Source organism: Polyodon spathula, chromosome 6 (genome assembly GCF_017654505.1).
Source record: "Polyodon spathula isolate WHYD16114869_AA chromosome 6, ASM1765450v1, whole genome shotgun sequence".
Lineage (NCBI taxonomy): Eukaryota > Metazoa > Chordata > Actinopteri > Acipenseriformes > Polyodontidae > Polyodon > Polyodon spathula.
In genome coordinates, this window is record NC_054539.1 from 70,687,665 (window position 1) to 70,714,624 (window position 26,960).

The following is a 26,960-nucleotide window of genomic DNA, read 5'->3' on the forward strand; positions in this document are numbered from 1 at the left end:
ATCCTGCTCTGTCCCATTATCCATAGGTCTTGCCAGCCGATCTTGCGTTGTTCCACACTCTCCCATCTTATCCATTCTCCCTGCTTGACCTGCGAAATGGTCTTTGCACACCTCATCCTCTCCTTTTGCTTTTGCACCTCGTTGACTACCAGCTTCCTCTGTTGAGCTGGGGTTGCCTTGTGCCATGTAGGAGGAGCTGAACTGAGACCAAGCCCCCCTATTCCATGTTAAACTTGCCCCATAATAAAACTGATTTGAAAGGCAGCCTTAGCATCTTCCATGGCTTTCTTTGCTGCCCACTTTTTCAACACAGGTGCTGCCTCCCTTATGCACTTGTCGCGTGAATCTACTAATGTCATTTCCAGTTCGACCTTGGCGCACTTAAACTCCTCGGTTAGAGCAGAGACTGGTAGCTGCAGTATTCCTTTACCATAAAGTCCCACTCTGCTGAGGTAGCGTGGAACTCCCAACCAATGAACTGATTAAAGCTTCCAGCTTCTCAACTGTTGTCAAGGAAACCTTGTACACAATCAATTGCCATAGCTGCATTGACAGTAGACCAAACTGAAAGCACCAGAGTTTCAGTTTGCTCGGTAAAGCGCTGCTGGCTATGCTCTTCAACCCTTCTAGTGCTTGTTGTCTAACTTCTCCCACACAAACTTCAGATCCCCATTGTACCATCTCCCAAGACTTTTATTGCATCACCATTAATGTAGAAACTTTTGTCTACTACTTTACCTTTAATTATAGAAATGCTCCTTGATTTCGTGGGCTTGAATTACATTTGTGCCCATTCAATGTTATTGGTTAATTTGCCCAATAACCCATTAGTGCAAGCTACTGTTGTAGTCATGGTTGTCATGTCATTCATGTGTGCTCAAATTAGTGGTAGTCGCATTCCAGAAGCAATGCGCTCTCCTCCCACTACCCATTTTGATGCCCTAATAACTCATTGTCATGGTAAAAGCCAGTGGAGAAATGGTGCGTGTATATATATATATATATATATATATATATATAATATACACACACACACACACCCAGGACACACACCACACATACAGTCACAGTCAGCAATGACATATCTGACCCTGAAAACTACTATAAATAAAGTTTACCGGTCAAGGTTTTGAACAGGGTATGATTATTCAATCTGGCCAGTTCCAACCCTTGTCATTTTTTAGGAAACACAAAAGGAAATAATTAAAATGAACTGGAAGATAGCAAAACAGAAAAGATACCCCCCAAAACGAAATAAATAAACTGCTGTTTTTATACCTCACTCGCCCCGACTTTGTCACTTAAAATAATGTCTTTTTACCGGTTTGTAAATGCTACACAAAAACATAAAAAGACACTTACTCTCCAACACAGACCTTGAAAGATTACTATCCGAGACAGCATTATTACTATTATTATTATTATTATTATTATTATTATTAGCTGAAACAGCAGCGTCTTGCACTCACAGAAAACAAAATGAATTCCGTGACATCTCAGCTGCGCCTAATGGTGGATCTTTTTAATGGCAATGTAAATATTTACTTAGTTTTGCATGTTTCAATTAAATCAATTTACTCAGTTTAATCTAATGTGTAGTTCAAAGTTATAAATGGGCCTACTTTTGTGGTCCAAATTTTACACAAAGTTTCAATATTTACATGAAAACACCAGGTAAAATTATAAGGATTTTAATTAAAAAAAAAAAAAAAAATTTTTACTCCGGCTTTTCCACTGCTTTACCTGAATTATAAATGCAATACAGCCATTTAGGGTGTCCATATATGTAGAATATATGGACTTCTTGGGGGTTGGAGGCACTCAACTTTGTATCGTGCCACACAACGCCCCGAGGCATCCATATATTTGACGTATACAGACACCCTGAAGGGCCTTATTGCATTTATAGATGTTATATATATATATACCCCATATATATATATAATATATATATATATATATATATATATATATATATATATATATATGTGTGTGTGTGTGTGTGTGTCCGTATAGATATATATAAAAGCCGCATTGTCACAGGCACTGGGTTTCTAACATTTTTGGTAGTGCCCAAGGGTCAGGGATCAGATTCCCCTATACTTGGGTGTGGCAGGAAATGGTGTTGTGGTGATGTCAGACCAGAAGGACGAAGAACAACAAAGGTATCTGCAGTTTCAACAGAAAAAAGATACTGTGGCCGGGGATCATCCCCTTCTGGCAACGACAGCGGCAGGGGCTCCTCCCCTTCTGGTGGCAGTGGGGAAACCAGCAGGCATACTCCCTTTGCTGGTGGAGGTGGGAGTGGCACGTAATCCTCCCACAATGGTGGAGGTGGAACCAACAGGCATTCTCCCCCTACTGATGGAGCTGGGAGTGACGAGCAGTCCTCCCATGGCGGTGGAGGTGGAACCAGCAGGTATTCTTCCTCTGCTGGTGGGTACCTGGGCTGTGGATGCACCGTCTCCCCCCTCTTGGGCTGTGGACACACCGTCTCCCCCCTCTTGGGCTGTGAACACACCGTCTCCCTCCTCTTGGGCTGTGGCCACACCGTCTCCCCCCTCTTGGGCGTAAGACGTTCGGGCTCCTCCCACTCGGTCGCAGGACATTCGGGCTCCTCCCACTCGGGCGCAGGACGTTCGGGCTCCTCCCACTCAGGCGCAGGACGTTCGGGCTCCTCCCACTTGGACGCAGGATGTTTGGGCTCCTCCCACTCGGGCGCAGGACGTTCGGGCTCAGGACGTTCGGGCTCCTTCCACTCAGGCTGTAGTGGGGGCATTCCTCTGGTGGGAGAGGGGTAGTTCGCTGGGAAATTCCCCCACTCCCCAGAGATGCAGCAGCAATAGTGCACTCCGATGCTGCAGAGGACAGCCTCCCAGCCAACCTCCTCCTCTTCCTGAGGTGGAGAGTGATAGCCATCAGGCGATACATGGCCGACCTCGCCAACTTTAAAACACCAATCCTCCCACCTCAGGCATGTCAGGCAGACTTGCTGCGGCTGTTGCTGCTGCCGCTTCTCCTTCTCCTTTTCTCTTCCTCCCACCTTTCCTCTTCTTCCTCCCATCTTTTCTACAAATAAAAGTTACAATATAAAAAAAAATAAAAAATTAAAATAAATGCAATACCCTTGTGAAGTACATCTTCTCTGGCCTGAGTCGGAGGCTGTGGTCGATCCCATGATGTCACCACATGTGGCAGGAAATGGCGTTGTGGTGATGTCAGACCAGAAGGACGAAGAACAACAAAGGTATCTGCAATTTCAACAAAAAAAGATTCAGTGTGTGCCGTTTTTATTTTAAATACAAAAATAAATAAAATATTTAAACAAAAACAATACAGTGCTCACAGATCAAAATAAAACAATTAAACAAAATAAATCTCGAACACAAAATAAACGCTAAGGTAAGGCTGAGCAACTGCCTTCACTGATCCTTGGGTCTTTTAAGTTAATCTCTCCTCTCGCTCCTCTCGTTCCTCCTCTGAACACCCACCCAGATTGCAGAGAGCTGCAGGTATTTATACACTTCTGCACAGGTTTTTAATGTGGATGGGGCTTCCCATCCACACTGCAAAACCATGGCGCTTCGCCATCATACAATAAATATATACACAAATAAATAAATCATAATACAAACATAAAATACAGTACAGGGGCAGAGGTGGAAACCGTGCTCTAAAAATAAACAAATACAAAATAAAAACAAAACAATAACGTGGCGGAAGACACCATACTCGTCCTCCACATATAAACACTTTAAAATAGCAGGGCTTTCCTACCGCCCTGCTACATTGGGGTTAGGAGAAAACATTGATAATAATCTCTAAAAGCCTTGTTTTTAAATAAACAAAATGTAATATTTTCAGTAAAATATCTATTGGATAAATATCTACCTTGTGCACAGTTAGTGTTGCAGTTTCACAACATCTCATTTTTGTGTGAATATATTGCTTCTCTATGGCACATTGTTTGTACTATACAATGATGTGTGGAGGATAAACGACGAAGCCCCATTGAATATGGAAAATATTGGTCGCAACTGGTGAAGAATGACAGCGCTGCGCGTGATACTGACAATGCAGGACCTCTCAGGGTGCTTGACTCTAAATCCTCTTTAAGCTCATCACAGAAATGCAATATTGTAGCTTTATCCTTTCGATGTCTCCATAGCACTTACCCTTCTGTAAGGTCCAAACAGGGTGTACTTTCAGCTGTGATTCCTTACTGGAGGACAGCTACATTATCCATTTCATCCTCTGAAATCACAGCAACCCCTATCACCATTAATATACCCAGAGTCACTACACCAACAGCAGACCCTTTTTATTTTACAATGGAGCCTGTTTGAAACAGGTTCCCACCTCCAGTAGGACTCTTTGGAACAGGTAGAACCACTTTAGATGGAAAATACTCAACCCTTTTCATTTTTGCATGGAAGGGTATGTTAATTAACTACCCACTTCATTTGCATAACATTCTTCATAGTGTCGGAATTGGGTTTTTGCGGCTTTTCTCATCCTTCCTGGCCATTTTTTGTTTTTGCTCAGAATGCGAAAAACAGTCAAAGTTAAAACACAAAAGCCCTCCCTGATGGTCGGAGAAGCTTTGATATTCATGGCCAATGTCTGCAATTAGAACCTGGTTAAAGACAGTGAGTTTTGGACCATGAGAAGACATTTGCTATTCAGGGCCTTTGTGCAAGAGCCAGTGGTCTGTGAGGTTTGCACCAATGACTGTGGCTCAGAACTATCATTTCTAATGAAGGAGAAAAAACACTGATTTTCCTGTTAAACTAATCTGATGTGTTATGTTATTTGACACGTTCGCTGTTTCTTGCATATTTTACCATAATGTGATGAGATTTTAAAAACATATTGTGTATAAAGATATCATTCCCAAGAAGAGGTACATACAATTATTATATATTGGCTCAAACATTGGTGGTGCTGGGCCCGCAGTCCAGAATATTGGTGGAGCTTGGGCACCACTGGACCATATAATGTCTATGGCCATTGTTGATGCTTTGTGAAAAACAGCATCTTCAATAGTGCCTGTGAGTCTGCAATTAGCGCTTTTGTCTTGAAGTAAAATGAAATGGTTGGTCCTATTTTTTAAATGTTATTTAGCCAGGTTAGATAAAACTATATAGATTAATCAAGTGACCCCATTATGTGCAAACTAGCAATTTGCAACAACAGTAGCATTTCTGTAACACCAGTAATGCTGTACAGTATTAGCTGGTAGCTTCTGCGTGAGAGACTGTTAATGGTCTCTTTACCTGGCTGACTGAACTGGGCTATCACTGGTGGAACAGGATTGGAATGCATTTCGGAGAAGACTGGTGACTGAAAATAATGTGTATCTGACTAGATTTCAAGGTCCAACAGAGATTCACTACAGTGCTGTGACAGAGACAGAATGATTCTTGGTGGTAAATCTCCCTCCCAACCTGTGAGGGCGCTAAGTAACGGGAACAGAGTACCCTGGACTGGTTGGCCTGATAATTCATTCCAGGGTTAAAGTGAAGTTGGTCATCTAGAAAGGAGGCGGAGCTTTGGTGTACTAACTCATCTACACGGAAGGGAAACGATGTGCCAGCCGCCAATTGGAGGAGCGGCTGCACTCGTTTACCAAGGGATCATGTGTGACGGTACAAGAAGGGGACTAAGAGACGTAATCTGTTCCTTTGTTGATGGTTAAGAAAGACCCGGAAGGACCCGTATTTGTGTTTATCGTACCGTGTTTTGTTTGTTTGTCACTAATTGTTACTGTTGTTATTAGTAGACAGCTAACACAGTCCGGCGTTGTCGCCAGAGGCCAACACTAACCCAGACATCACTGCACCCTTATCACGATAAACTGTATTTACACCACAAGCACTTTAGCACGCACTGTGGACTTGTGTTTGTGTTTTGTGTTTCGTGTGGGTGTTTAAGAATGGGACTATTACTATTTTGGGACCAACCAGTGGATTACAAATAAAGCAATACCCGCCTCGGTATTGCTTATCACTATTATTATTTGCTGTGTTTTGTGTCATCAAACAATTGGATTTAAAAATAAAACAAACATTGCACCTGGATTATTGTTGTCTGTCTGTTCATTGATCACTGCTACATTCCTGTACCAGCACACTGTTAACCACTTTGCCACAAGTGCCCACAGACTAATTCCACATTCATCCACAGAAACATTCCAGCATAAGTCGCACAACATTAGTTCTGAAATGTAGCACTGTCAGTTCAGGGAAGGCACCATTTGGGGCAGAGGCAACAGCCGCACAAGAGTCTCCGAGAGTGCTCCATTGTCAGCAGTGAAAAACGTATTAAGTCCTTGAGTCTGCATCTGTTGTTTTTTCATAAGTCGGTGTGAAAGGCCATTTTCAGTTGTAACCTTTCAAACTCAAGTCTCTGCAGCTGCATGTACAATTCCACTTCACAGTTAACTTGATATGTATCTACTGAGCCATATCGTAATGAAGAGAAACACAGCCCTGGGGGATAGTCGAATGGAGTCACAGTTTTGGAGGGCTCTCCTTGGTTAAAAATGGGTTCATTGCTGATCTCCATTCAGCTTTGTAAGATGAATCTGTTTAAGTAGAGTGATCATGGCAAAGTGCTTTTAAGATGGCAAAAAATAAATGAGTGGATCCACAGATAGTCATATATAATATGCACATTAATAGAAGCTGTTGTACTATCAGCAATGTAATTGTAGGCTAACATCTACCCCTGTTAAATGGTCCTTGTGATATTAACGGTTTAGGAAGTACTTCGCCCCTCACCAGAGATGTAATTTATTTCGAGCCAAGCTTTTGGTGTGGTAAAAATGGCTACAGGAGGCGAAGCTGTGAGAAAAGGGAGGTATAGAATAATGGTCGTTGTTGAATGATGCCTGTTCTTACCCTTGATTCCTTGCTCTGCTTCACCAGCTTCCTTACACTAGACTCCTAAAGACTGGCCTCTTTTTAAAGACTGCCTGCTGGGTGTTGGTTGCTGTGCTGCAGTGCTGTAATTTTTGTGATATTCTACCACATATAACCAACATTTAATTTTAGAGCTTTTAAGCTGCAATATAACACAGATCTCTTCACAATATAATACAACAGGCTTGCAGACCTTACCGCTGCCGCATCCAGTCCTACGAGTATGACAGTCCATGCATTTTGACCTTGTTCTTATTTTTCAAGGCCCACATGTAACAGTTTTTTTAGCCTCTGATGGGTTTAGCTGCTGAGGCTGTGTGTAGCACAAGCAGTACATTGAAAGGATGCTGTCAGGCAGCTGGGAGCTGATGATAATACTGTCTGTTTTGTCTTTGGCAGAACCCTGATATTGAAGTGGATGAAAATGGAACACTGGATCTGAGCATGAACAAGCAGAGAGGCCGCGATGGCAGCTGTGCCGTTCTCACACCTCTGGAGCCGATGTCTCCGCAGCGCCAGGCCATGATGAGTAGCAGGTGCTATCAAATGAACGAGACGGACTGCTGGGACCTACCTGTCGACTACACCAAAATAAAACCCAGACGGGTCGACGAGGATGACCCCAGAGAGGTATTTGAGCTAACACTGCCTTTTTCATCATTATTTTCATTTTTATTGAGAAATCAGAAAGTCACCTTTTTAAAATGCTTCTCTATAAGGGCTAGTAATTACAGTGTATTTTAAATATTCCTCCATGACATAGGTTTTCATTTTTGCTTTACTGAATCAATTCTACAATAAACTGTTTATTTATTTATTATTTTAATAATTTGCAGATTTAATCGTTTGACTTTTAATCACGTTGCACGAAATATGTGATAGCTTTACCAAACGTATCTTTGAAGAAATGGACAATACATTTGTGGGAGGTTTTTGTTGTTAGTTTGACCTCACAAACCAAAAACATATAACATAAAAGAAGCCTTTGAAATCTTCAGACCTATAATGTGAAATATACTGTACAACAATCATGCAAAAAACAAAGTTTTTTTATAATTTTTTACCAGAGTGCCATCTAGTGGAAATGTTACGTACTGATGCGTTAGGCTGCTGACTGCTTTCAAATACCTTGCATTTGATGTATCATTCTCAATTGCTGTTTCTGCTAAGATCATTATTTAATTACAAATTGGCTGTAAAGCAACATTTACAGTGCATCCGTCAACAGATGACAGTGTATGGCGACCCTGAATTAACAATCCTTGCTCAGAAACTGACCTACTTTGTGACCCTTTGAGGAAATAGCTTTCCTCTATCCACTGAACAGCAAAGCTTGTGCAAAAAGAGCCACAGTGTTAACGGGATGTGCCATCATTAATCTGGATGAATAATGAACTCCACTGACAAATCAGATTTGTTTGTATGTAAAAGGTTCAATAAACAAAATGTGTCAAAGAGGCATTAGATCAAATAATAATACATGCAGAATTAATCAACTTGTAATAAAAATCCAGTGGTGATCCAACACCTCCAAAGCCATAGAAACAATGTGCTGTATATTACTCTGGAAAGAATATTCAACAAGTAAACATGGAAACAGAACTTCAACAATGGCTAGTTTCACAAACCTTAAATAGCACTAATCCTGGACTAACTAATGTTACCTTAGGTAAGGTAGTCCAAGATTAGTGCTCACGGTCTGTGAAACTAGCTGTAGAAATAAAAAAAAAGCAATTCAAATTACATTTGTAGCTCCTCTTTAGAATATAGAAAAGATGGTACTTATTTACATAGTCGTGAGTTTAGCAAATTCTTCCTTGGACTATTTTAAAATCTCTCCTTTAATTTGCTCCTAGTCTGAAGACTTAGATCATTTTCAAGACACCTTAGAAGAGCGACGATATCCTGGAGAGGTCACCATTCCCAGTCCCAAGCCAAAATACCCACAGTGCAAAGAGAGCAAAAAGGATCTGATAACGTAAGCATTTTGGGAGGTGCAGTTTCATATTTATATTCCCTCTGTTTTGCTTAATGCAAAAAAATAAAAAAGTGCAGTGTCCTTTGCACTACTACCATGCTACATACTGTATTCAGCAAATAATTTTGCAAGTTGTCAGCTAGTCTGCATTGGCTCATTCCTGATGCTTTATAGTAAAAATCATCATTCTCATATTATCCTGGTCATGCTTCAGCTTTTCCATGAGATGCATTAAAGCCCATTGCAGACAGTGCAGCAAAACTGGAAACAATGAATCTACAGAAACCCGGTTTAAACATGCTTAAACCTTTGCCTTATTTTGTTTTCTTTACATTTTTTTATTTTTTATTTTTTCTTTATTTTATTTTATTTTTTATGTACCTGGGTGTGATGGCACTGGTCATGTGACTGGTAATTACGCCTCACATAGAAGATGTGACTTCAACTTCATTTCTTCGTAGTGGATTCAGCTCACCTCAACAATGACAGCATTAACTCTCCACATGAATCCTTTGAGTATGCGATGTTGTACAAAACAGAAGCATGCAGAACTATAACTGTGAAAGTATCTGTCCTAAATGCAAGTATGTTATGGGATGCATCTTTTATTTACAAATCATAAAACAATTTTAAAGTTTAACTCTGGTATAAGTAATTTGCATCACATCAGTTATATTTGCTAACGAGTACAAAGCAAAGTGTGTGTGAGTGGGAGAAGTTGAAGTGCCTTCTGAACGCACTGTAACTGAACTGTTCAGAGGATTACCCATTCTTTTAAACAACGCTGGCACCATCGGATTTCTACATTGACGGTTTTTGTTCTTCGTGTATTTTATGGTCTTGATTCAGTTGACGGTGTCACAAGGCTTTATTTTTATTTTACTAATTGAAATGTCCTGGCTCTTTTTTTTTTATTTTTGTATGTATTTATTTTTTACAGTCTGGCGGGCTGTCCCTTAGCCGATAAGAGTATTCGAAGCATGATGGCCACTAACTCACAAGAACTCAAGTAAGGCTTAAAAGAAAATATTTCTTTTACTGCTGCATTGAATGCAGTTTAAACGTTAGCAGACGCCCTGTGGCTTTTATAACCTGCTGATTGGTTACTGTGACTGCTTTCTGTGTCCTGCGTACTACTAAACCTTTCTTTTGAAAACACAATGAACAATTGTTGTGTTATTTCTAGCCACATATCCTGAGTCACTAATCAGTTGTATTTTACGTTTAACACAGTTATGTCTCTAGACCACAATAGAACATGTAAAAAAGTGTATTTACTCTGGTCATTAGGGAAAATAACGGTTTTGGTTATTTTGTTTTTTGGTAATTTAGTTAAATTTATTTCCCACAGTGAGATGGATCTAAAGGTTTTTTTGTTTGTTTTGTTTTACTCCAAATCGTTATTAACATATTTTGTTTCTGAAAACAAACAAAAAAAAAATCTAAATTCTTATAAAACTATTAAGAAAAAAAAACATTGCTATGTATTGCTGGATTGGTCATTTCCATTCTGAAAACATATAATACATACCTTGTTGTAAAAGAGAGGTCTTCTTCTGCAGTTTGGGGGAGAGGACCGCAAAGAGAAGGTGATTGGTTCTGTCTGTTCAAACAATGCAAAATGATTTATATTATAATAAGAGACACCTTGCATACAACCTATTACCCTGAATCACAAACATGGATATTCTAACCAGAAACTACTATTAAAAATAAAATGTGTTGATCGAACCCTTAACATTTCATAACAACAACTGGCATTCCTTCTACTTTAAGATAATTTAACTGCAACCTGTCTACAATAAAAAATAAAAAACAAGTGTGCTCAGTGGATGTGAATCCACAGATAAGTATACTGGTCTTCAAATCCTTGATGCTCCAGATGGTTGAAGCACTTTGTAGTGCTTTTATTCGCTTCATATTGGAAAAATAACTTGTTATTTGTGGTTTAAGCATATCACTAAATTGTGCTTAAAATCATACCATTTGCAACAATAAACAACTGCCCTTGCTTCAAAATGACTGCATTGTTTGTATTCCGATTATTCCAAACCGAGGTTCAGACACGAAGGGTAACAGTAAATCTCCCATTAATTATATCTCTGATACTATTTTTTTCACAAACTATAAACATTGTAGATATAACTTTTGCATATTTAGTGTCATTTTACTTCTCATAAATGTGCCGATTCTGGTGTAAGTCTCTTTCAGATATGCTGGTATGTGAGTATATGAGGTCATTATTCAGAACATTCAAGCAGCATTTAGTGCCACGTTGCTTTAGGATAGCTACACTGTGAACCCTAAATAGCTTTTACTCATTTAAAGAAGCTCCTGTTGTAAATAGTGAAATACTAATAGTAATAGTTGACCACAATTAAATTGATTTAGTTCACTGAACAAAAGGCAACTTTGGCTAATTTCTGTTAAGTTTTACCTTTAAAATTTTTAGGGTAACCACAAATTGGGTGTTTTTAGCAGGTCTGTCGACATGTTGAGTAAACTCAACATGTCGGCTTTTACCAGGTATAATAACGGAACTAATTATTCGATAATCAAGTGTCCCCCGATGGAAGATATTTTCTGGAAAATTCGAATTGACTATGTCCCATGGGTCTTTTTCTCCTGGTAATACAAGATTCTGATTTCTCCCTCTATTGTAGTTTGATGTTATGTTGTAGTTTTTATAGTAGTGATTGGTTCCACTGTTGAAGGCCATAAATTGAAATCTGTTAAAATTTAAAACAAACAAAAAAAAAAATCCAATTTTATAAAACTTCCGGTAATACAGTTTATATACTGGTCTGAGCTGTTGTAACTAGACTGCAATAACCAAAAAAAGCACAGAATTATGTTAAAAATGATATACTTAGCCTTGAGGGAAACTGAGACTACTTAGCTTAGAGCAAAGAAGGTTTTGGGGAAATCCTAACAGGAGTAAGACCTGCAAATACTTGGTATTACAGTGGACAGGAGGCACGTTTTATCACTGTAAGTGGTGAGGGTATAGACTATGAACCGTTTTGGTCTTCCATCAGTGTAAAAAATAAGTAAATAAAGTACAGTAATTTCTTCACTGGAAAAAAGAAACACGTCACCCAGCAACAAGGTATATAGTGTTGGCATACGTACTGTACATCTTTTAAACAGTTCCTACATTGAAACTTTCTACTGGCATTCCTTAGCACACGTTCAAGTCAAAATCTGCTGATACCTTGTAAGCTCAATGTCTTCCGTGGGCATTGGTTCCATATTTGTTGGGTTGTAAACATAAAATACAGTGCATGGTGGGATACTATCGTCTTAAGTCTCATTGTCCATTGCGCTGCTAGGAACTGTAAACAGACTATTTTAATAGGGTTTGTACACATTGAATTAACTTAACATGAAATGGTAGTTCCTTGTGGCGATTTGAGCTGGATTAATAAGAACGTTTTCAAGTATGGATCTCAAGATTGGTTATGTAGTGTGGACAGGGCCTTAGATTGTGAAAAAAAAACATGGAAATATAGAAGGCCTTGTTCTATTGAAACAGCATAATTCCACCAAGTCAGGAGACATATGAATGGAATGTGCACACAGTAAGTTAAACGACTGTTTGGGCTGCAGAGTTTATGCTCCTCGTTCCTGCATAGTTTATGATCCCCGTTCCTGTAGAGTTTATGCTCCTCGTTCCTGCAGAGTTTATGATCCCCGTTCCTGCAGAGTTTATGCTCCCCGTTCCTGCAGAGTTTATGATCCCCGTTCCTGCAGAGTTTATGATCCCCGTTCCTGCAGAGTTTATGATCCCCGTTCCTGCAATGTTTATGATCCCCGTTCCTGTAGAGTTTATGCTCCTCGTTCCTGCAGAGTTTATGATTCCCGTTTCCGCAGAGTTTATGATCCCCGTTCCTGCAGAGTTTATGATCCCCGTTCCTGCAGAGTTTATGCTCCTCGTTCCTGCAGTGTTTATGCTCCTCGTTCCTGCAGAGTTTATGCTCCTCGTTCCTGCAGTGTTTATGATCCCCGTTTCTATAGAGTTTATGATCCCCGTTCCTGTAGAGTTTATGCTCCTTGTTCCTGCAGAGTTTATGATCCCCATTCCTGTAGAGTTTATGCTCCTCGTTCCTGCAGAGTTTATGATTCCCGTTCCTGTAGAGTTTATGCTCCTCGTTCCTGCAGAGTTTATGATTCCCGTTCCTGTAGAGTTTATGCTCCTCGTTCCTGCAGTGTTTATGATCCCCGTTCCTGTAGAGTTTTTGCTCCTCGTTCCTGCAGAGTTTATGCTCCTCGTTCCTGCAGAGTTTATGCTCCTCGTTCCTGCAGTGTTTATGATCCCCGTTCCTGTAGAGTTTATGCTCCTCATTCCTGCAGAGTTTATGATCCCCGTTCCTGTAGAGTTTATGCTCCTCGTTCCTGCAGAGTTTATGATTCCCGTTCCTGTAGAGTTTATGCTCCTCGTTCCTGCAGAGTTTATGATTCCCGTTCCTGTAGAGTTTATGCTCCTCGTTCCTGCAGTGTTTATGATCCCCGTTTCTATGGAGTTTATGATCCCCGTTCCTGTAGAGTTTATACTCCTCGTTCCTGCAGAGTTTATGATTCCCATTCCTGTAGAGTTTATGCTCCTCGTTCCTGCAGAGTTTATGATTCCCATTCCTGCAGAGTTTATGCTCCTCGTTCCTGCAGAGTTTATGATTCCCGTTCCCATAGAGTTTATGCTCCTCGTTCCTGCAGAGTTTATGCTTCCCGTTCCTGTAGAGTTTATGATCCCCGTTCCTGTAGAGTTTATGCTCCTCATTCCTGCAAAGTTTATGCTCTTCGATCCTGCAGAGTTTATGATCCCCTTTCCTGTAGAGTTTATGATCCCCGTTCCTGTAGAGTTTATGCTCCCCGTTCCTGTAGAGTTTATGCTCCCCGTTCCTGCAGAGTTTATGAACCCTGTTTCTGTAGAGTTTATGCTCCTCATTCCTGCAGAGTTTATGCTCTTCGATCCTGCAGAGTTTATGCTCCCCGTTTCTGTAGAGTTTATGATCCCCGTTCCTGTAGAGTTTATGATCCCCGTTCCTGTAGAGTTTATGCTCCCCGTTCCTGTAGAGTTTATGCTCCCCGTTCCTGCAGAGTTTATGCTCCCCGTTCCTGCAGAGTTTATGAACCCTGTTTCTGTAGAGTTTATGCTCCTCATTCCTGCAGAGTTTATGCTCTTCGTTCCTGCAGAGTTTATGATCCCCTTTCCTGTAGAGTTTATGATCCCCGTTCCTGTAGAGTTTATGCTCCCCGTTCCTGTAGAGTTTATGCTCCCCGTTCCTGCAGAGTTTATGATCCCCGTTCCTGTAGAGTTTATGCTCCCCGTTCCTGTAGAGTTTATGCTCCCCGTTCCTGCAGAGTTTATGCTCCCCGTTCCTGCAGAGTTTATGAACCCTGTTTCTGTAGAGTTTATGCTCCTCATTCCTGCAGAGTTTATGCTCTTCGATCCTGCAGAGTTTATGCTCCCCGTTCCTGCAGAGTTTATGATCCCCGTTCCTGTAGAGTTTATGATCCCCGTTCCTGTAGAGTTTATGATCCCCGTTCCTCTAGAGTTTATGCTCCTCGCTCCACTTTCCAGACACTAACTTGGTGTGTTTACATTTTTAATCCCAGGTGTCCAACCCCTGGCTGTGATGGCTCAGGGCACATCACTGGAAACTATGCTTCACACCGAAGGTAAATACTATGCTCATGCTTCAGTATATTTAAACCCAAGTTTCTCCAAAGCGACCAGCTTAGCTATATCTAGCCACCAGCGTGATTTTGTGTTGCCACAGCAGGCCACAATCATTTGAATTTCATTCTGCACAGTTCATACCTGTTATGACTGTTTTGGCTTTTTCTCTGGTTTTTACTTCCTGCGTTCCTAATTGGTTGGTTCTGGCAGCCAAATATACACTGTACCCAGCCAATAACATTTTGGATTGAAACGCTTTTGTTCAGTTTTTGCAAATAAACTGCCTTGAACCCAAGGCAATATACTTGTATAAGTATTTGGTATACTTATTTATTACAGAGATGAAATACGTACAGTCTGTTGCATAAGACAATCGTTGTACTTGTCCACTTTTTTTTGGTTGGTTTTGTTTTTACAGTATAGTGTTGGAATTTAAATCTGTTGTAAGGTATGAATTACTTTGTGCTGCCACCTGCTATACCTGCCCTACTGGAAACAAGACATACTTATTCCTTTCCTTTAACTCAACTGGGTCCTCGAATTTGGTGTTGCAGTCCTGTTATGATTCAGGGACAAATCAGCAATTTGATTTTTGAACGCCTATTAAGATTTTTATAAATAGTCACATGCTGCCATAAAGCCACCTGCCAACCCCACCTTCACCATCATCCTCTCTTTCAAACACTAAATAAATATTCATGGTTTTAAATCATTAATTTTAAGTTAATTTCTTAAGTCTTTCAGGTTGCCCCAGAGCGAAGAAGAGTGGTATAAAGATAGCACATAGCAAAGAGGACAAAGAAGACCAAGAGCCAATCAGGTATACAGAAACAGTGACACTGGAGGATCTATAGCTTACTGTTAGATACAACCATCATACCCTTATTATTACTGTGTAAATGCAATCGGGATGTGTCCTCCTAAAGCTCTATACAAATCAAAAAGCAAATCAACTCATAATAAAGCTGTTTATAATCTTATGATCTGTTATTTAAACTGGAGATTATTGTTGTTGTTATGTAAACTATTTGGGACCAGGGGGTGCTCAAAAAATTGAATTGTTCTGATTCTCAAATAATTAATGTAAATATGACATTCCCAGAAGCTTTAACCCATGCGTTATTTAAGTAATGTTTTGTCAGTGTGTTTTTATGTATACATTTTTACAGATCTTTCTTTTGAGAGGCCAGTAGCAGGCTAGAGTTGTTACATGAATATAAAACACTATTTAATTCATAAAATACTCTAAATAAACAAACCAATAAACATTCTTCATATAGTATAACGCTTTGCGAACAGGGTCCATAGACTCCTTGGGCTGATAGTTTTTAATCAAAATTGTTATGATCACATTTTTCAAAAAGAAAATAACATCAATTACAATTCTAAATTCAACACAAGGCAACTACATGCAAGCCCTTAAAAATATGAGTTGTTTATTTATGATTTGATTTGTTTGCATTGGTTGCCTTGTTTCCTTTCTGAAAGAAATCAAGTTAATAAAGAATTGGAGAAAAAAAGCTGTTGGAGAATCTATCATCAGTTTGAAAGCACATAGCACTAACAGGCATGTTGTTGTATCCCTACAATCCCAAGATGTCCAGTTCCTGGGTGTGATGGGCAGGGTCATGTGACTGGGAAATACGCATCACATCGCAGTGCTTCAGGGTGCCCTCTAGCGGCCAAAAGACAGAAAGACGGCTACTTGAATGGAGCACAGTTCTCCTGGAAGTCAGGAAAGACGGATGGCATGTCCTGTCCAACACCTGGTTGTGACGGGTCAGGACATGTTAGCGGGAGCTTTTTAACACATCGAAGGTAAGCTATCATACAGGTACTTTTAATCTGGTCAGACCTCCATGGACACAGTCAGTTCATATATATATATATATATATATATATATATATATATATATATATATATATATAGAGAGAGAGAGAGAGAGAGAGAGAGAGAGAGAGAGAGAGAGAGAGAGAGAGAGAGAGAGAGATTATAACACTATTATAACACATTTAGGGTATATAAATGAAAAACATTGACAAAATGTTTTTGGTTTCTTTTTAATCACTCGATCATTCATCCTTGGCCATGACACGCACTATGACTGAAGTATATGCACTTACTCACCTGATTAGTTAGACAGTTGATTGGTCACTAGATATGCATTGATTTCAGCTGTTGAATTGCAAGCTTGAAAAAAAGCAATAAAGAAAATCACAGAAAAAAAAAACAATATGTCACATCTGTCAAGAGAGCAGTGCCTTCGTGCAATTGGCATGTTGGAGGCTGGACTAGGGCAGCGTACAGCCAGCAATTTAAAACCTGGTGAGACAGTATAACAGGCACTCTGTCAATGACAGGCCACGAACTGGGAGACCAAGAGTCACAACACCTGCCCATGATCGAAAGATAATTTTGCAGCATCTTCGTGATGTCAATTGTTAATCAGCACAATAAAAAGTCAGTGCACGTGCTCTAAAACAGAGTTTCTCATTTTTCGATCACATTGAAAAATATAAAAGTGAGAAGTTTCTTTTGATGCTCAGTCTGTGTGTGTGTGTGTGTGTGTGTGTGTGTGTGTGTGTGTGTGTGTGTGTGTGTGTGTGTGTATATATATCAATTAATCACAGTTAACTTCTTTAATTTTAATTAACGCATGTAAATTGCACTCCTGCCTTTGACCCTCTTAGCATACCATAATTCATTCCCTGTGGCACTATATTAATATAAAGTACTGGAGCACATGCAACACAGTGAGTGCAGTCTGCATTTGCATAGAAAGTGCTAGTCCTTGAGCTCCAACTGAGAAAACAGTTTGTTTTTGAGCTGGCTGCACCCCATGTCATACTAAGGTTTTTTGGTATAATTTTGTTCCTTAATATGTTTAGATTCCATTTCAGCCTATTGCCTAGCTGAATAATTGTCAGTTTAGATGGAAAACAACCTATTTTGGACCTACCCTTACTGTCCTTCAGACAGTAATAGGCCACTGCAGATAATCAAACCAACATTCAGGCTTTTATCAGCATCTAGTTTGTTTGTGCGCTGCACCAACTGCTTCCTGACTTTTCCTGGTAACAGAAGGGTGGGGAAGTGTCTGCTGAAAAAAGAAGAAAAAACCCCTTTGCAATCAGTGTCTCTTTCTGTCACAGCTGATGTGAGGCAGTGATATGCAATGTAACAAAAAAAATCATACCGAACGTAGCATTGCCTGTTTTATACGGAATATTCTTCTCATTAGCGAAATTTGACTTCTATTGCAGGTACTTTATTTTTTAAATACATGAGTATATATGTATATATACATTGACATATCAGCAAATACAAATGTTTTTGGTATATTAATGCTTGACAGTCTATACTTTACCTGGACCTGAAAACATATGAATTAATTTCAACCTGAAAAATACTGTGTCACCAAAAGAAATAATACAGTCATGTATAATAATGTACACGCGTGTGTGTTTATATTTACTGGGGTAGGTGTACTAAGATGGGTCAGTCGCAGAGCAAACATACGCAATTTGCATTTTCGTTGTAACACTTAAAGTCATATTTTGTCACATGTAGTAAGACAAAATATGTTAATGAAGACAGCCGGAATATACTAATTTAAATATCTGTTGCGTCTTCTTAGCAAGAGCTCTATTGCAAGAGTTGTGTGACATTGTTCATACAAATAATGGGAGTTGTGGTTTGCTGCAGCAGAGGGTGCCCGAAGGATAATGTCAAGAATCAAAATAACATTGTTCTTGTTAAATGTAAATGTCATCTGTACAATGAAATCTATTCTGTCTTCATTTTACCTATTTAATACTGTTAATACTGTTAAAAATGTGTTTCTATCAAAAAGCTTTTCATAGTCATAAAGTAGCCTGTGGCGGGGTGTTTGGTGAGTGGAGAACAGGAGAGAGTGAAGGAGAGTAAAGTAAAAACTGAAAACCAACAATTGCTACTCGTGCTGACATAGCTCAGCACAATACTTGTTTGTTTCGTGTTAGTCCTTTGTTTATTTGTTTGTCTAGTTGTTTTGCTTTTTATTTTGTTAATAAACGTGTAAGCAGCGCATCCACATTCACTCGCAGTGCTGTGTGCATTTCTTCTGGGTCCGACGTCACCGCTCGAGCTAGCTTGCCACATATGGTGTCAGAGCAGTGGGATAGCAACGCCTCCAGAGACTCAGGCCAGGAACAGTACTGCGGGTACATTTTATTATTTTTTGGATTTTTTTTTTTTGTAAAAAGAATAGGAAGCAAGTTGGAATCAGGCCAGTTGTGGGACTGGATAAAGGAAAATCCTGAGCTGGAGGACCAGTCCATGCATATGGTGATTGATGCCCTCGGCAGAGGGATGGGGACCGATGGAGGGCCTGGCAGCAAGGACACCGCCCAGGGGTCACTGGAAGAGGTTGTGGAGGTGGTCCTCTACTACCTAGAGGCAGACATGTAAAGAACAGCAGCCCAGGTACCGCTATCTCCAGCGTGAGAGGGAAAAGCCCCACTGTCTCCAGCACGAGTGAGAAGCCCCGCTGTCTCCTTCACGAGAGGGAGAAGCCCCACTGTCTCCAATGTGAGGGAGGAGCCACGCCTACCCCAGCGACCGAAGGAAAGCCTCACCATTCCCCCGCGACTGAGGGAGAGCTGCATCAGTGATAGAGGGAGACTATCTGCTCTTCCACCACCAAGGGAGACTACCCGTTCCTTCCAGCTCCACCATCACAGGGAGACTACCTGCCTCTCCCACCTCCACCACCATGGGAGGACTACTTGCAACTCCCACCTCCACCCCCTAGTGTTGCCTATCTCGCTTTGCCTGGGGTTGCCTGACCCGCAATGCCTCGGGCTCACGGGCCGAGGGCTACCAACTCGCCATTGCCTGGGGAGGTCTGTTCGCCATTGCCTCTGGGTGTCTGTTCGCCATCTCCCAGGGATGCCCACTCTGCATCGCCAGGGGTTGCCCATGCGCTGTTGCTCAGGAATGCATGCCCTGGAGGTCATTTGCTGCTGACCTCTGGAGAAAGGCATCAACGCCTCCCGGGCTGGCCCCTCCAGACACAGAAAGTTGCAGGCATTGCCACCAGCAGCCGATCAGTAGCAGGAGTGGGCCCCTTAACACCTCTGTTCTTGGCCCAGGACTTTGAGCGGGACCTTTCGGATTTTAAGGGGGTAGGTGGCCTTTGAGGCCATGAGTGCTGTGCATAAGGGGGGAGATATGTGGGGGGAGTTCAGTGAGTGGAGAACAGGAGAGTAAAGTAAAAACTGAGAACTAACAATTGCTACTCGTGCTGACATAACTCAGCACAATACTTGTTTGTTTCGTGCTCGTCCACTGTTTGTTTGTTTAACTAGTTGTTTTGTTTTGTTAATAAACGTGCAAGCAGCGCATCCACATTCACTCATAGTGCTGTGTGTGTGTTTCTTCCGGGACCAGCAACAAATGTTGCATAATACCACTAATATTATCATGAGTAGCCTATAAGCCAAATGTATACTATCCACTTTTATTTAAGTTAGTCAGTGGAGCAGTGCTAAAGGATGCTCAGAATGAACTGGAGGGGTTAACGGCACATATTTGCAGTCTATCGCTTACGTTGAGGAAACCAGAAATGTCATAGAAATTTGTTTTCAAGACTTGTTTGAACTCCCTGCTTTAAGGGAACAATAGGTATTTGGCTATTCACCTCGAAAATGCATTGAACACAACTAGCAATGCACAGGAAAAGGCAGACTAGGAAATGACAGCAACAATTGCGACTGTTTAAAACATGCTTTCAAAAGTTCTTTAAAAATGTATGCAATTATAAGTGTCGAAATTGTCTGCAGCTTTCGTACATCTCATTAAAATATTTGAGAGCCCTGACTTCCACTAGCTGTGAATTTATGCAAGAACACCCATAATTACATATTAATCTCCACTTGAACCTCAGACAGAAACTGCAGCCGCAAAGCATACGCAGAAAAGTTGCAAATTAAATACCCCTCACCACAATTAGTGGTGGAGAACTACACACCTCTCACAATAAATAACGGGTCTGGGTCAACCCTGTGTGTGTAGGCTACACATTTCAAAAGAAAATGAATGGCACACAAAGACCTCATCCTGGTACTAGATGAGGATGCTCGGAAGCAAAACTGAAATTTACCAATATGGAAGTGGAGATTTTGGTACAAGCAGTACTTAAAGAACATAAGAAAGTTTACAAACGAGAGGAGGCCATTCAGCCCATCTTGCTCGTTTGGTTGTTAGTAGCTTATTGATCCCAGAATCTCATCAAGCAGCTTCTTGAAGGATCCCAGGGTGTCAGCTTCAACAACATTACTCAGGCTGAAAAAGTCCCTTGGGTCGACACTGTCAATACCTTTTAGAATTTTGAATGCTTGAATTAGGTTGCCGCGTAGTCTTCTTTGTTCAAGACTGAACAGATTCAATTCTTTTAGCCTGTCTGCATATGACATGCCTTTTAAACCCGGAATAAGTCTCTTCGCTCTTCTTTGCACTCTTTCAAGAGCAGCAATATCCTTTTAGTAGGAAGGCGACCAGAATTGAACACAATATTCAAGATGAGGTCTTACTAGTGCATTGTACAGTTTTAACATTACTTCCCTTGATTTAAATTCAACACTTTTCACAATGTATCCGAGCATCTTGTTAGCCTTTTTTATAGCTTCCCCACATTGTCTAGATGAAGACATTTCTGAGTCAACAAAAACTCCTAGGTCTTTTTCATAGATTCCTTCTCCAATTTCAGTATCTCCCATATGATATTTATAATGTACATTTTTATTTCCTGCGTGCAGTACCTTACACTTTTCTCTATTAAATGTCATTTGCCATGTGTCTGCCCAGTTCTGAATCTTGTCTAGATCATTTTGAATGACCTTTGCTGCTGCAACAGTGTTTGCCACTCCTCCTATTTTTGTGTCGTCTGCAAATTTAACAAGTTTGCTTACTATACCAGAATCTAAATCATTAATGTAGATTAGGAATAGCAGAGGACCTAATACTGATCCCTGTGGTACACCGCTGGTTACCACACTCCATTCTGAGGTTTTTCCTCTAATCAGTACTTTCTGTTTTCTACATGTTAACCACTCCCTAATCCATGTACATGTGTTTCCTTGAATCCCAACTGCGTTCAGTTTGAGAATTAATCTTTTGTGCGGGACTTTGTCAAAAGCTTTCTGGAAATCTAAATAAACCATGTCATATGCTTTGCAATTATCCATTATCGATGTTGCATCCTCAAAAAAATCAAGCAAGTTAGTTAGACACGATCTCCCTTTCCTAAAACCATGTTGACTGTCTCCCAGGACCCTGTTACCATATAGGTAATTTTCCATTTTGGATCTTATTATAGTTTCCATAAGTTTGCATATAATAGAAGTCAGGCTTACTGGTCTGTAGTTACCTGGTTCAGTTTTGTTTCCCTTTTTGTGGATCGGTATTACGTTTGCAATTTTCCAGTCTGTCGGTACAACCCCTGTGTCAAGAGACTGCTGCATGATCTTGGTTAGCGGTTTGTAAATAACTTCTTTCATTTCTTTGAGTACTATTGGGAGGATCTCATCCGGCCCAGGGGATTTGTTTATTTTAAGAGCTCCTAGTCCCTTTAACACTTCTGCCTCAGTTATGCTAAAGTTATTTAAAACTGGATAGGAACTGGATGACATGTGGGGCATGTTGTCAGTATCTTCCTTTGTAAAAACTTGTGAAAAGTAATCATTTAATATATTTGCTATTTTTTTTTCTTCATCTACGATTTTGCCATTTGTATCTCTTAAACATTTAATCTCCTCTTTGAATGTTCTCTTGCTGTTGTAATATTGGAAAAACATTTTGGAATTGGTTTTAGCTCCCTTAGCAATGTTCATTTCTATTTCTCTCTTGGCCTTTCTAACTTCCTTTTTGACTTGCGTTTGCAGTTCTGTGTACTCTTTCTGTGTACTTTCTTTTTGGTCCTTTTTTAATGCTCTGTAAAGTGCCTTTTTTCGCTGAATATTTTTTTTTTTAATTGATCTATTAAACCATTTTGGCAATTTAGTTTTACATTTAGATTTGTCTACTTTAGGGATGTAATTGTTTTGCGCCTCTAGTACTACATTTTTGAAGAACAACCATCCTTCTTCTGTGGGTGTTTTCTCTATTTTACTCCAATCTACTTCTGTTAGTCTCTGTTTCATACCTTCATAGTTTGCTTTTCTAAAATTGTAAACCTTAGCTTTAGTCATTACTTTTGGGGATTTAAAAAACACTTCAAATGAGACCATGTTGTGGTCTGAGTTTGCCAGTGGTTCTCTGACCTCTGTTTTAGTTATTCTATCTTCGTTATTTGAAAAGACTAAATCAAGGCATGCCTCCCCTCTAGTCGGTGCCTTGACAAATTGTGTTAGGAAGCAGTCATTTGTCATTTCCACCATTTCTATTTCATCCTACGTGTTACCCACCGGGTTTTCCCATTTTATATGGGGGAAGTTGAAATCCCCCATTAGTATGGCTTCTCCTTTGCTACACACATTTCTAATGTCATTGTATAACAGATTATTTTGCTCACCGTCTGAATCTGGCGGTCTATAGCATGCTCCTATTATTATGCCCTTTGAATTTTTGTCCATTATTCTGACCCATATTGATTCGGCTTTATTTTCTTTGTCCAGGTTTAACACCTGGGCTTCAAGACTGTTTCTTATGTATAGCGCTACCCCTGCACCTCTTCTGTCCTGCCTGTCTTTCCTATATAGTGTATACCCACAAATATTATATTCGTCCCCATCACTCTCAGACAACCAAGTTTCTGTAACACCTATCACATCATAGTTACTTGTTAGTGCAGTAGCTTCAAGTTCTAAAATTTTGTTTCTGATACTTCTAGCATTTAGATAAATACATTTAATGGTTGTCTTACCTGAGTTGTTATTCTTGTTTTGATGCGGTCTCCCTTCTGTTGTTTTGTTGATTTCTCCCCCCTTCCTTTCTAGTTTAAATGCTTCTCAACCTGCTCAAGGATCTTTTCTCCGAGTAGACTGGTTCCCTTGTTATTTAAATGCAGTCCATCCCGTCTATACAGATAGTCCTTGTTGTAGAATGTGGTCCAGTGATCAAGATAGGTGAAGCTTTCCAGTGTGCACATTGTCTTCAGCCATGGATTTAGAGTAATTATTTCCAGCTGTCCGTATGGTCCTTTGCAAGGTGCCGGCAGTATCCCAGAAAATACCACAGTTTTGGACTCGTCTTTTAATTTCCTTCCTAGCTCTCTGAATTTGTTTTGCAGGGATTTTGGTCTGTCTCTTCCAATGTTGTTTGTACTGATGTGGATCACTACTACCGGGTCATCTCCTGTTCGTTCTAGGAGCCTGTCCATGTTCTCAGTGATGTGCGTGACAGAGGATCCTGGAAGGCAGCACACTGTTGTAGTAAGGGGGTCCAAACTGCGAACTGAACTTGCAGTGTTTCTCAATATGGAGAACCCAACAATCATGACTCCCTTCTTTTTGCTGTCTGGTCACCACTGTTAATAGGGTCCTGGATGTTGTTCCTTTCATTCTCTTGATGTTTGTTTTGCTCATCAAAATTCTGCAGTGGCTCAAAATTGTTGGATCTTTTGATTTCTGGTGGTTGTGTTTGACGAAGTTTCTTTTTTTCCCGGCTTCTGCCTACCTGAACCCCGCTGTTCTGACCTTCTATCTCCCTGGTGTCTTTCAGTCTGTTAGGGGTGGTACATACTTCCATGAATTGTGGGTGTGCCAGCTCCTCAAGATCCTGTTGCTGTCTCATTTCTTCCAGCTCCATTTCTAGCGTACTTACTAGTTTATGCAAGTCCCGGATCGTGCGGCACTTTATTGGTTTAGCTCTGCTGGGTTTTCTCGGATTTCCCACATCATGCAGGTGTCACAGATTACTGGTTTGAAGACCATGTTATTTTTTTATTTTTTTTGGAAGTTTAGTTTCTTCTGTAGCTGTCAACCTGGTTTCAAACTGCTTCTAAACTGCTCTGCACTTTTCCACGCCTGTACTTCTCCCACGCTGTCGCTTCCACTCGCTGTTGCTGGGACACACTTGTAACACATGAAAGTGTAAAGCTCCTGCAAATCACGCTTCTTTATATGTTTATGCCACTGCGTGTGTTTTATAAATCCCGTCTAAGAATTAAGAACCCTCAGCACCCGTTTTATGGTTGTAAAAAATGCAATCCTTTTATAAATCTGGGCCTGAATAGGCTCCTACCTAGAGATTGATTAGATTGATCAGAACATTTATGGATTTATCAAAGAAAGTGTTCTATAATATGTCAATCCAGCAAAACAAAATGAAACAGAGAGCAATGCCTATGATCTGTCTAATGATTATGATCAGTTTTTTTTTTTTTTATAAAATAATTGTTTATATATATATATATATATATATATATATATATATATATAGTGACCTGCAACTGTAGAGTTTGTTGCCCCTTTAAACACCTCTGACTCAACACAGGAACTTGCAGTTTTAGCGCGGTTGTGATCTTTTATTTACAAAAACAAAACAAAATAAACACCTAGCTCCTTTTTGAGTACTAACTAAACATAAACAGGAACCTAACTCACAAAGGACAGCTAAGCTGTTTACCTGTTAAAACCAAATCAACCAAAACGAAAACACAGTTTTCTAAAAAAACCACACAACAAGGCTATACACAGTACCCTTTTCTTTCTATACGCTTGAGCACGATATCAAGCAGGCTTCTTCACACACAGCAGCCCAGAACAAATTGGCTGCACACTTTTTAAACCCTGCACCTGGCACTAATTTACAATCATTAAGAGGTGCGGCTGATAATTAAACAATAAAATCGTTAACAATTTAATTTATATATAGTGGTTGAGTAGCTTGTGGCCAGGCCAGACGACAGAATAAAATAGCACCAACACAGGAACTGTAGATCAGCGCATTCTGTGCACTTTTAATAAACACACAAAAAAAAACCCACAGCAACAAAATAATAGTTTGAACAAAACCCTACACATAGAATTGTGACCAGGGGTAATTCTTTATGTTATTCATTTATTTACATGTGCTGTATCAGGTATAGTAAACAAAATCTATAAAGTCATATTTATTATCCAACCTTGCCTCACTTCTTTTCTTGACTGATTCATGTATTAAATATGTACTGCAGACTTTTAAAATTCCCATTAGAAAGACTAGTTTCTGGCGAGTGTGCTACGCAGCTGTTTGACAAGTAAGAGTTTGAAAATTATACTAAGGAATGTTGTCATAGTGGAGACACCTGATTCTATAAATAATAATATATATATATATATATATAAGTGTGGCGGAAATGGCGTTGCGGTGACTCAGACCTGAAGAAAGCAGAACAAAAACAAAAGATACAGTGCAGTGGCATGTGCGCCGTTTTATTTAAAGCAAACAAAAAATAAATAAAATATTTAAACAAAAATAAACACTCGTTCGCAGAGCAGAAATAAAACAATTAAACAAAATAAATCTCGAACACAAATAATGAATCAAGGTCCGGCTGGGCAGTAGCCTTCACGGATCCTTATATTCGTTTAAATTTATTTTCTCCTCTCACTTCTCGCTCGATCTCGTTCCTCCTCTGGACACCCACCCCGAGTGCAGAGAGCTGCAGGTATTTATACAGGTGACCATCTCCCGATTAGCAACAAATTAGTCACTTAACTAATTCGGGAGATGACCACCTTCTGCATGAGTCATAATGTGGATGGGGCTTCCCATCCACGCTGCAAAACAATAACAAAACTAAAGCACAGCTATGCTGTCATACAATATAATAAACAAACAAAACACACGGCGGTTCATCGTCATCTATAAACAAAATAAAACACAATACAATAAACAAATACAAAATAACACGGGGGGGAGACCCCATTCTAAAACTAAACAAACAATACGACTAAACAGCAGGGCTTTCCTACCGCCCTGCTACAATAAGGTATAAGGTTTTGTGCTTGGGGGTAATTTACCCTATTTTAACTGAGATAGTGAAATGTATTTTCAGGGGGTAAAATGCAACATTGCTTTGAAGTCATGAGGAATCTCAATAAATACTGTACAATATTTAATGGTAATGGGGTAGACATTGAAAAAGACAACTGCAATATTACATTGAATTACTGTACAACAAGGGTGTGTTCAGCAAGGTTCTTTATCTGCTCAGTGCATTTTATTCCAGGTCTCATACTGACTCTGCATATGAATTACGCTACTTATTTTAACATTCATTTGTTAAACTCATTGAACATGTTAAAACTTCAATGTAAAGCCGTACAGATAAATAAAATAAGAAATGATAAATTCCTATAATTTATAATTGTTCTATTGAAAGATATAAATTAGAGATTCAGCTTTATAATAAAA

The 26,960-nt window shown here is 39.9% G+C and overlaps 1 protein-coding gene across 8 annotated transcripts in view; it reads left to right on the forward strand.

Moving 5' to 3' along the window:
* LOC121317554 (myelin transcription factor 1-like protein) overlaps positions 1 to 26,960 on the forward strand; it is a 112,972-nt gene that overhangs the window by 68,573 nt on the left and 17,439 nt on the right. For 6 of the 8 annotated variants that reach the window (XM_041253617.1, XM_041253621.1, XM_041253624.1 and 3 more), the window contains exons 12-17: positions 7,323 to 7,553; positions 8,780 to 8,901; positions 9,842 to 9,910; positions 14,518 to 14,580; positions 15,318 to 15,401; positions 16,178 to 16,399. In XM_041253617.1, coding sequence (XP_041109551.1) covers positions 7,323 to 7,553; positions 8,780 to 8,901; positions 9,842 to 9,910; positions 14,518 to 14,580; positions 15,318 to 15,401; positions 16,178 to 16,399 — 791 coding nt within the window. The remainder of the gene's footprint in view (positions 1 to 7,322; positions 7,554 to 8,779; positions 8,902 to 9,841; positions 9,911 to 14,517; positions 14,581 to 15,317; positions 15,402 to 16,177; positions 16,400 to 26,960) is intronic. The other 2 variants (XM_041253620.1, XM_041253623.1) reach the window with 2 other exon arrangements.